Source organism: Prunus dulcis, chromosome 3 (assembly GCF_902201215.1).
Source record: "Prunus dulcis chromosome 3, ALMONDv2, whole genome shotgun sequence".
Lineage (NCBI taxonomy): Eukaryota > Viridiplantae > Streptophyta > Magnoliopsida > Rosales > Rosaceae > Prunus > Prunus dulcis.
This window is the reverse complement of record NC_047652.1, coordinates 14646975-14659030: the sequence shown is the minus strand read 5'-3', so window position 1 is coordinate 14659030 and position 12056 is coordinate 14646975. Positions and strand designations below refer to the sequence as shown.

Here is a 12056-nt window from a genome sequence, read left to right as displayed (position 1 = left end):
AGTTTTGTAGACAGAATTCTTACAACATGTGGGGCCCTTTTCAACATGTGGGCTCCACACTCAATTATTTACAACAAACAATTGTTTCTTCTTCTTCTTCTTGTTTTTTTACCCCGAAAGTTTTATTATATACAGCTCGTATTTCTTAACAGTGTTGAACTAATAGGACTTGATTGCTAACTAATTTGCTTAAATACTATCCAATTTTTGTTTTGTTCTTTTCAAGGAAAAGTCAAAACATATAAAGACAACAGTGGCAATCCAATAAACGCTTTAAAGCTTGACATCATCCATATATATATCTATTTATTTCCCTGTCCAATTCTCCATAGCTTGTTTAGTTTTCTCCGTCCACCTAAGAGTCAAGAGTCTCTCCATCGCTTCTCAATGGAAAACATCCAGCATAAGCATGTAGAAGTAAGAGGACTGAAGCTTCATGTAGCTGAAATCGGAAGCGGTATGATCATCCCAAATTCTGATTTCTCAAGTACTTTTCAGAAGTTCTTTTTCCTTATAACAACTTTAACTTTTTTGTGCAGGACCAAAGGCCGTGGTTTTCCTCCATGGATTTCCAGAAATATGGTACACTTGGAGGCATCAACTGGTTTCTGTGGCAAGCAAAGGCTACAGGGCAATAGCCATTGATTTCAGGGGCTATGGTCTTTCAGAGCAGCCAGCTGAACCTGAGAATGACACCTTCATCGACCTTGTCCACGATGTGGTTGCCTTTTGGATTCTTTGGCCATTGATAAGGTAATATCTAATTAATTAATTCACTAATTAAACTATTCTTTTTCCAGAATATGTACCTGTTTTTAATTTTTTAATCTCAATTAAGTGGTTTTTTATGTTGAATTAACTAAGAAGATTATTGCTTTAGTGTTCAATCGTTTTTTTTTTGTTTTTGGGTTGGGAGTGAGTGAACTATGTTTTTTTGTCCCCATTTTTCTTAGGGAATGTGCTGTCATTTGATTTCGAGTTGCGTCTGTTTCAACTTTTTGACTTATTGATATAGAGACGCATCAAGAGTTAGAAACTTGTCTGGATACATCTATCCTATTAAAAATCAACAAAAATAAATATTTTTTTTAGGCTTATTTATATCAATGCCTTATGAAAGTACGCTTAAATTTTATTTTGCATCCTAAATTTAAAATGACTCACTTTCCTTTATTGATCGTAGTTTAGTAACCTACTTTATTCATTGCCGTCAACTCCGTTCAAAAACTTATTAATTATGATGACAAGTAAGAGTGTTTTTGCAATTTCTAACACATCGATCGTTATCCGCTTATTAAGAGGTGATGTGACAGGTGGAGCCCACTTTCACATAGATAAATATATAATTAAATATTCTAATGATTAAAACTAATTAAAATAAAACATTAAAAATTACATTAGAAAAATAGAACTAAAATAACCAAAACTACTGACACCCTACCAGCCCGCAAGCTCTCCCCAAACAATTTTTCCAAAATCTCATCCCAACCCACCATTTTTCCATTCAAGAACTTTGCTTTAATATCGTCTTCTTCTTCACTTTTCAACCCTTCAGCAAAACACCACTAATATTTGGGCTTTTTTCTTCCTCACGCACCAACCCAGTACGCCGGTCACGACCCACAATTTCTTTAGTCAACATCGATGCGCTGCCCTTATCATTCATGGTGGATTTGATCAGTTCTGATGAAGAAATTCAAGATCAAGACTTTGGCAATCTTGATTCATGACTCCATGATAATTCTTACCAAGAAACCTATAAACCCTGGAAAAAGGTCAGCATGAAACTTGATTTTAAAATCTCAGAAGGTCGAGGGAGAACTGCACGGTTTAATGGGGAAAATCGACTGTTTAGAGTTAGTTAATGGTTCTGATTTGGCGCTTGAGGTTGGGGTCGTGGGTGGGAAGGATTGGGGCGGCTTGAGGAGAGCTTTGGGGCTGGGTAGTGTTTCTGTAATTTTCTTGGATTTTAGTTCTATTTTTCTTATGCTACTTTTTTAATGTTTTATTTTAATTTATTTTAATTAGTTTTAATCATTAAAATATTTAATTATATTTTTATAAGTGCTGCTATTTCTACTCACATGTTCTATTTTTCACCCATCTTATCTTTCCACCAATCATATAAATTTTAAAAAAATACAATCCTATTTTTCTACCCACCAATATTCTTAAAATACCCTTTTAATTATGACCTCATTTTCTCTCTCTTTTTATTCTCTCTGCTCACGTCTTCTCTCTCGCTTTATCTCTCCCTGTCTCTCATGTTTACAATACATCTCTCTCTGCCTCAATGGAAACCACACCATCTCCCAAATCAAACTTCCCCTGGTACAGCAAGACTTGTTCTTCTTCATCAAATATTTCACCATGTATTTCACTCTTAATCACATCTTCATGCAAAATATCCTTCACCAAATCACTGCATTCTTCAAAAACCAACGACTCATTAACCCCAAAAGCCTTCTTCACCTTCTCATGCCTTAAAAAATTCTCAGCCAAATTGGTTTTGTAAGGAACGTTCTTTGTGTAATCAACAGAGCCCAAATCCTAGAATTGTTGATTCATCCTTAAGTTTTCATATTTTTAATTTGTTTAAGAAAAAAAAATCAGAGTCTAAGAAATACTCATCTCCCAACGCTTTAAGTAATCATAAAGATCTTAGAAATTCTGTTCAAATAGGATTTCCTTACTTTTTCGCCAAAATTGTTCTCTTCAACATTGATTCTCTTGTTGTTTTCTTCTTCATAAACAATTTGATTGAATGAATAGAAAAGAGGAGAAAATTATTTGAGAATGAAGTTCTGAACACTGAAAAGTCATAAGAGGAATCATGAGCAAGGCGTCGTAGCTTTCTTGTGTTTTTTTTAATTTCTGTCAAATGATAGGGTTCGTGAGAGCTTGCGAAGTCTATGTCTTTTTGTTTTTATTTTTTCTTTCCTTAAGTCCTTTTAAGTCATTTTACAATATGGTTAAATTTGTCTTTAAAAATTTAAAGATATGGTGGGTGGGAAAATAGGATAGGTGGGTGAAAATAGCAGCACTTTATTTTTATCCATATGGAAGTGGGCTCCACTTGTCACGTCACTCCTCAGTTGATGGATAATGATCACGAAATTACAAAAACACTCATATCACGTCATCATAGCTTATAGACTTTTGGACGGAGTTGATGGTATGGGGCAAAGTGGATCACTAAATTACAGTCAAGTGGGGAAAGTGACCCACTTTAAGTTTGGGGAGATAAAATGAGATTTGATTGTAATTTCAGAGGGGGTCTTAGTCCATTTTTTATAAGCAAAAGTTTAAGGGGAGGGGAAGCTACCCCATCCCAGGGCTGGAGTATATCAAGGCCTCTTTGAGGATTTGCAGAGGGGGTCTTAGTCCTTTTTTGGGTTTTTACAGATTATCCACCAAGAGGGATTGTTGGTAGTGAGACTCGAACCTATGCCTAAATAGCAAAGAAAATGATCATAACCAACTCAACCAAACCTCATAGGTTTTGAGAGATTTCTCTCCAAAACTTTCGACATCAAGTCCAAAAAATAAATATTTCAATGCCTACAAACTTGCAGTTGATTGTCACACCAAAAAAAAAAAAAAAAATAGGGGCTACAAACTTCAAATATTTCTGACCCGACCTTTTAAATCAGAAATGTTTCTTCTAGCTTCCACTTACCAGTCTCATTCGCCAACCCTGTTTTTCAGGAAAAATATAGTGGTTTGTTTATTTATTTATTGCTTTCTGAAGAGCTCTAGAAAAAACTTTTCGCATAATTATATAGAACAAATTCATGAGAATCAAGACAGTCTGCAATTGCAAATTGTTTACAATTGTTAGAAACCTCGACACATATAAACAATATAATATCATTACTTTCTCTAAGCGTGAAAGATACCTCAAAAAATTATCCTCAGCTCTTCTTGATGATAAGGCTATGTATATTAAATTTCAGGGCAATACAAAATACATAAATCTTACAACTCACATGGTTCGTTTATAATATTACTGTATAATTATTTAGCATATGAACTTCTATACCCTAAAAAGATTCAATATTTGGTTATTGGAACCAGGCTTTTCTTGTTGGGAAAGATTTTGGAGCTTTGCCTGCATACCTAGTAGCTGCTCTCCACCCAGAGCGGGTATCCGGCGTCATAACCCTAGGTATTCCTTTCATGCTACCAGGCCCCTCTGCTGTCCAAAACCATCTCCTCCCTGAAGGCTTCTACATATCAAGGTGGCAGGTACATTCATTTTGCAACCAAAATCTTCAGTTTCAGGACAAAGCTTTTTCTCAACTCTGTTCTAATCATTACAAGGTTTGACTACGATAATACTGGTAATTAAATTCTTACCTAACTCCAGGAGCCGGTGGGGCGCGCAGAGGCAGATTTTGGCCGCTTTGATGTTAAGACTGTGATAAGGAACATCTACATTCTGTTCTCTAGAAGTGAGATTCCAATAGCTGCTGCTGATCAAGAAATCATGGATTTGTTTGACCCTGCAACTCCTCTACCACCATGGTTTTCTGAGGAAGATCTCTCAGTCTATGCATCTTTGTATGAGAAATCCGGATTCCATTATCCTTTGCGAGTTCCCTACAGGTAGGTAACAAGAAATAAAATGTTTCGCTAGAGGAAGCATATAATCTAGTTCTATCTAAAATGCAATATATGCCTAAATATCATTTCACTAGAGGTCCTTTATTGTTGCAGAACTTTGAAAGTAGATTGCGGTTTAACTGATCCAAAAGTCTCAGCTCCATCACTGCTTATCGTGGGTGAGAAGGACTACGTCTTAAAATTTCCGGGGATCGAAGACTACATACGGACTGGGGCAGTGAAGCATTTCGTGCCTGATCTGGAAATTACATATATGGCAGAAGGAAATCATTTTGTGCATGAACAGTTTCCAGAGCAAGTCAATCAGCTAATCGTCTCCTTCCTTGACAAACATGGCATCTGATGTAGATGCGCAATGTGCAAGGGAAACAATAAATAATCCATGAGAGAAACAATAATGTACTGTTTAACTGGCTGGGTGTTGCATTACATATTTACCGCACAAATTTGACGTGCTTAACTATTTTGCTATAATAAATTACATGACGTATGCTTTTCATTGGAGAAAATATTAACCACCTATAATACAGATCCCAAACTTAATCTGTTAAAATGGCCTACAATTAATTGTGAAATGAGAAGTTGTGCTCCATTATCGTAAGAGTATGGTTGTTCAATAGTTCAATCAATTGAAATATTTTGGCAACTATTGAATGGGAGCTTTTTTGCTCACCACTTTATCCTAAGAGCATGGTTGCTCATCACCACCCTTAAACAGTCACACATGTCCCATAGTTAACCTTAGTTAACGTTTATGTCAAAATAAAATAAAAAATAAAAAAGAGCCCACAACCCAGCACACATCTCCCTTTTCCTTTTTTCTTTCCTATCCGTCCCCCGACCCTTTTCTCTCCTCTTCCCCTTCTTTCTCCCTCTCTCACGAGAAAAACTATTTGCAGCAACAATAGCAGATGCTAAAATCATAACATCACATGTTTTTTTGTTTTTTCAATAAATACCAAGAGGTTCCCCACACTCGAAGGGTGAGATTAATCTCCGCTAGGGGTTCAGTTTTTCCTTGACCACAAAGTGCTCTCAACTGGTTTCGAACCCCTGATAATAGGCAAGGAGACTTGAGCTTTTGATTATAAATACCAAGTCCCTTCTCGACGGATAAAAACAAGCTCTAAAGTATTCAAACCCCATCTAGAATTCAGGCATAAGGAATTAGTTTTGAGAAGAAGATCTTGGCAACAAACTGGTTCATCTATCTTGGCAGGATCAATGGCTTATATTCAAGGTTAGTATTTTAATATATCCAGCCTATACGGTTTAACATGTCAGTCAGAGGCAAACATTTTGAGGGAATTACGTGCTAGTGGAATATTTATGGGCTAATTGGTCCTTTTAAGTGAGCAAAGCGTGGGCTTTTAGGCGAAGAGCCCGGGCACTTGGGCGCACTAAGGGTGCTGTGTTCCACGCGTTGCCCCTCTAGGACCAACCTTATGAATGAGACAGGCCTAGTCGGCCCCATTATTCATTGGGCCTCCTAGAATAATGGGTTTTATGGGCCCAGTCACTTCCTTAAGTAACGAGGGCTGGCTGTTGGGTTCTTTTCATCAGGCACTGGTCGTATTCTAACTCTTCTCTTCGGATATACAGATATTAACTCATGTATCGATTGTTTGTTAATTATAGTTGCGTATTAATATTTCAAGAGATTTTTTTCTTTCTTTCTTAATATGTTGTTTGTCTCATTCATTTGCAAAGGCAGAATCAGGATTGTTACTTTATGGGATCGTAGTGTAAAATTCCAATTTTCTTTTTAATAACACTAAAAAATAGAAAGATAGTACTCATATTGAAAACGAGATTGATATTCGTCGACAAAACAAGAAACAATTTGCGTAGGATTAGTAATCCAAATATCTAAATTTGATTAAATTTTAGTAATAAGATTATTATTTCGTCCAACAGTAACACCAACATGAAAATATAGAATCTCCTAATTTGAGCCAATTAATACGAGCTTGTTCGGCCCAATTTTGCCCTTTGCTTGGACTAGAATTCATAACTCATATGCAACAATTAAGAGGGTAAAATAGACATACAGAAAAATTGACTGATTGGAACAATATCATTTAATACCACATTTAATTGCCTTCTCGAATTGAAAAACAGCATGAATATAACCAAAATAGAAAACAATGAGAGATGACCATTAAAAGTTAAAGCAAACGCTTGGCGAATCATTTTCTCATTCATTCCCTCTTGTTTCATTTGTCTCTTCTCTGAGTGCTCTAGCTCATCAAGAATCTCTCTGGCTCTCATGGAACAGATCCAGCATAGACATGTGCAAGTGAGAGGTGTAAAGCTTCATGTAGCTGAAATTGGAAGCGGCAAGATCCAAATTTTTAAAGCCACCTTAATATTTTTACATCCATCACTGTTTTGACTTCTTACACTAGTTTCTGTTTCTGCTTCTGCTTCTGCTTCTGTAGGTCCAAAAGTGGTGCTTTTCTTACATGGGTTTCCGGAAATATGGTACACATGGAGGCATCAAATGGTTGCTGTGGCAAACAAAGGCCACCGTGCCATAGCCATTGATTTCAGGGGCTATGGACTTTCTGAGCAGCCAGCGGCACCAGAAAAGGCAACCTTCAAAGACCTCATTGACGATGTTGTTGCCCTTATGGATTCTTTGAGCATTGACAAGGTAAATATTTATCAGAAGTAATTAGACTGCAGGGCCTATATATTTGATAAATTTTTTTTTGGTTAGAATAAAGCAATAGAGATCTTGATATCATTACTTTTGTAGTTATAATTTGTGTTAATATTTTTAAGAATAGTACTACATAAACTTTTCATTACCAACTATGTGACATAAATAAATGAGGCTCAAATAAAGTCAGCACATATATATAAACAAATAAGATGGTGTCATGGTAGTAGAGATTTTTTTTCTTCATACAAGCGATATTGGAGGAGGGGGAAATCGAACCTAGGACCACGGGTGCAGGGGTAAATGCTCATAACTACTTGAGCTACAAGTCCCTTGTTGGAGTTGTTTTTAGCATACTAAGTTTTGGGCAAAGAGCTAAGCACTGCATTCTCTTTAAAATGGATTTTCTGCACCATAATGTAATCTAATTATGTCCAAATTGGAATAAAATTACAAAAACAAGCACAAAACCCGGCAGCCGACCAATTTGGGCTGCAAAATGTCACAAAATTTTTCCTAGCCGATCAACCGGTAAGACTTCCCGAACTTTAGAAGTACTCTGTACAAGAATTTGAACTTATACAATTCATATTGAGTAAAAATTTTCAACCTGTAATTGTTGAAACCAGGCTGTCCTTGTTGGGAAGGATTTTGGAGCTTTTCCTGCATACATAATACCTGCTCTCCACCCGCAGCGGGTATCGGGCATGATAACAGTAGGTGTTCCTTTCATGCAACCAGATGCCTCTCCTGTCCAGTTTCATCTCCTCCCAAAAGGATTCTACATGTCAAGGTTGAAGGTACATGCATTTTCCCATCAACATCTTGATTTTGTTGTCAAAATGTTTCACCGCATCGATCTGTTGTCGCATTACAAGGTTCACCTATGTACTGACATTGCTATTCTTACCTAATTCTAGGAGCCAGGGCGGGCAGAAGCAGATTTTGGCCGCTTTGATGTGAAGACGGTGATACGGAACATCTACATTCTCTTCTCCGGAAGTGAGCTCCAAGTGGCTGCTGATGATCAAGAAATCATGGACTTGGTTGACCCTGCAACTCCTCTACCACCATGGTTCTCTGAGGAAGATCTTGCCGCCTATGCATCTTTATATGAGAAATCCGGACTCCATTTTCCATTGCAAATTCCATACAGGTATGTAAAAGCCGAGATACTTTTGCATTCGTTTCCACAGGACACGAGTTTCTTTCTCCAAAACAGTTCTAAGGAGACAGAGACAGAAAATAGAGCGGCTCCTAAGAACATATAATTTCATTAATGTTTCTTTCCACAGATCCAGACGTTCATCCGAGGATTACCATTTAACTGATCCAAAAATCTCAGCTCCATCGCTGCTTATCATGGGTGAGAAGGACTACTTCTTAAAGTTTCCGGGGGTCGAGGACTACTTGAGCACTGGGGCAGTGAAGCATTTTGTGCCTGATTTGGACATTAATTTCATTGCAGAAGGGACTCACTTTGTGCAGGAACAATTTCCGGAGCAAGTTAATCAGCTAATCACCAGCTTCCTGGACAAACATGGTATCTAATGTAGATGCTCAATGTGCCTAAGAACAATATTTTCTAGGGCAGCAAATAATGCGACATATGCTGAAAAAGCTACGCCTTACAAGACATATAGGGGAATAAATAAACTCCTGCCGCCGTTCTTCTATATTGTTATCTCCACCTGATTTGCTTCTTGTTTGTAACTGTGGATTGCCTGCCTGTATTCGGTGCATTGCTTATGGTTTGACATATACAATCCGGATAAGGATTATCTATGTAACATACGATCGACATTGCTTAAGGTTTCATTTTCTCTCCCGTGACTTTTCAGTTTTATGTTAATCCCCTGAAAAGGAATTTCAGAAAGGAAAAAAGAGTAGAAACGTAATAGAAGCAACAATATTAGCCCCACCAATAATATTAATGATCAACAAAAGGAACAATAAGAAGACTTTGGCCACTTGGATGTTAAGATATTAGTAAGGAACGCGTATACTCTCTTCTGCAGAAGTGAGGCCCCAGATGTTGAGGAATTATGGAATTGCTTTGAGTTTTTTCCCATCTTCCTTTCTTTGAATTATAATTACAAGCATGTAGGATAACAGTTAGGTACTCTCCAAGTGGAAGGGAATGGGAAGAAATGCATTGTAAAGAACTGACCTCTGATCTAATAGCCCTTGTTGGCCATTTTCTTAAGCCAATGAACTCTCAACACTCACTCACGGCTGCACAATAGTACGTCAAAAGCAATAGAAATGAAGTGAGAAGAAGTGAAAAACATTGCTCTCAGTGGCAACTGGTTCGTCTCCTTTTCAATTCAATTTCATATCATGTTACACAGCACACACACACCGACTTTTCTTTGTTCTTTCAAGGCAATGAAAAACACACCCGAGCCAAGAGTAAAGGTATATCTCGAGGTGCTCTTTATCATCAACACAATCACCCCTAATTACTATCACAAAAACCAAACCAAGTAACTTTTGGCTCAGCATTTCTCATACCTTGTGCCATCATCAATTTTTCCTTGAACGTATCTTACGACACTCTTAACCATATCCCATAATAAATACGACTGAGCTTATGCAAGCTACTGGCTTACATGATATCCTTCCTTGTTTCTGCTAAAATATGAATATGAGTTAAATGTATTAGGTTAATTTTATTCTTCTCCATAAGGAGGTATATATAAGAGTTTACAGGGTGCTTTACAAGGAATTAGATACAGTAAAGAATTAGGAAAGTATCTCCTAATTATACAATGATTTACCAACTATATAAAAATAGGAAAGTAAATCTCTTAATTAATCAAGGAAATAAATCTCCTTGATTAATTAGGAGACTCACGTTAACACTCCCCCTCAAGTTGGTGCATATATGTCACCAATGCCCAACTTGGTAAGTGAGTCATGAAATACTCTGCCACAAACAGCTTTTGTTAAGATATTTGCCAGTTGATCTTCTGATTTTACGAATGGTAGGCGGATGATCTTCTTCTCAATCTTCTCTTTGATAAAATGTTTATCCACTTTTATGGGCAATGTCAATGGCTAATTTGTTATCACAATGTAACTCCATTGGCTTTCTTGGCTTGAAACCCAATTCTGTGAATAGTCTTCTGATCCATAGTAGTTCACAAACTCCATGAGCCATTCCTCGATACTCTGCTTCTGCACTAGACCGAGAAACCACATTTTGTTTTTTACTCCGCCAAGTGACTAGATTACCTCCCACGAAGGTAAAGTAACCTGAAGTAAAGCGTCTATCAGTAATGGAGCCAACCCAATCAGCATCTATATATCTAACAACTTCGAGATCTCTATTTTTTGAGAACATTAATCCTTTCCCAGGTGCTGACTTTAAGTATCTTAAGATCCGATCAACTGCATTCCTATGGGACACACTAGGTGATTGTATAAACTGACTAACCAGACTCACAGCATATGCAATATCTGGTCTTGTGAAGGCTAAATATATCAACCTTCCAACAAGGCGTTGGTACTGTTCCTAATTGATTGGTTCTTGATTCATGCTTTCACATAACTTGTGATTCATCTCGATGGGTGTATCAGTAGGTTTGCATCCAAGAATTCCTCTTTCAGTGAGCAGATCTAATACATACTTCCTTTGAGACATAAATATACCAGTTGTGGACCTGGTTACTTCAATTCCTAGAAAGTACTTCAGATCACCTAAATCCTTCATCTCAAATTCTTGAGACAAATACCTTTGCAGTTTCAGTTGCTCTCCTGTGTCGTTTCTAGTTACGACTATTTCATCCACATAAACAATCAATGCAGTAAGTCTTCTTCCATCACGCTTCAAGAATAAAGTGTGATCTTCATTACTCTGTATATATCCAAAATTCTTCATGGATTTAATGAATCTGCCAAACCATGCCCTGGGGGATTGCTTTAACCCATATAATGACTTTCTGAGCTTGCAAACTTGACTCTCCTTGTCGTAAGCTAAGTTACATCTTGATGGTAAGTCCATATATATTTCTTCTTCCAAGTCTCTATGTAAGAATGCATTTTTTTACATCAAACTGATGTAATGACCAATTGAGATTTGCTGCTAGAGACAAAAGGACTCTGATAGTTTTAATCTTGGCTACTAGGGCACAGGTCTCTTGGTAGTCTATCCCATATCTTTGTGTGTACCCCTTCGCCACCAATCTAGCTTTATATCTTTCAATGGATCCATTTGCTTTGAGTTTCACAGTATAAATCCACCTGCATCCCACTGTCTTTTTTCCATGAGGTAATGGCATGAGTTCCCATGTGCCATTCTTCTGGAGAGCTCTCATTCCATCATTCATGGCTTCTTTCTATTTTGGGTCTTCCAGTGCTTTAGTTACACTGTTGGGAACAGGTATGTCGACCAACTGTTTCACAAAGTGTACCTGTGACTTTGATAATCTGCTAATGGATACATAATTGTTGATGAGATATTTTCCTTTGGCATTAAGATCTGATTAGTAGTGTACTGAAGGTTTGCCACGGTTCTTCTGTTTTGGAATTTGATATGCAGGCTCTGTGCCTTCTGAAATCAAATTATCACGGGATATTTCATTAATGTTATCAATTTCAGGACAAGATGTTACCTGAATGACATCCTCTGTAGGTGATTGGTGTGGTACTGGAGCTGAAGAAGTCTCCAGAGTGGGCAAAATCTCATCAGTTTCCTCCTCTTGAGTTGGATAGCAAGGAGACAACAGATCAGGCTGAGGCTGGTTTTCGGGTAGCGACCGGT

The 12056-nt window shown here is 37.4% G+C and overlaps 1 protein-coding gene and 1 pseudogene across 2 annotated transcripts; both read left to right on the top strand.

Moving 5' to 3' along the window:
• Positions 1–285: 285 nt before the first annotated feature.
• On the top strand, positions 286–5125 carry LOC117622966 (annotated as a pseudogene). The gene is made up of 5 exons (XR_004585053.1): positions 286–457; positions 540–753; positions 4078–4248; positions 4370–4608; positions 4720–5125. The product of XR_004585053.1 is annotated as a bifunctional epoxide hydrolase 2-like (transcript).
• Positions 5126–6788: 1663 nt separating this feature from the next.
• LOC117622573 (bifunctional epoxide hydrolase 2-like) lies at positions 6789–9119 on the top strand. Its single transcript, XM_034353304.1, has 5 exons — positions 6789–6965; positions 7068–7282; positions 7921–8091; positions 8212–8447; positions 8587–9119. Exons 1-5 carry the CDS (start codon positions 6896–6898, stop codon positions 8840–8842), a joined length of 948 nt encoding a protein of 315 aa, XP_034209195.1. The 5' UTR covers positions 6789–6895; the 3' UTR covers positions 8843–9119.
• Positions 9120–12056: the final 2937 nt, after the last annotated feature.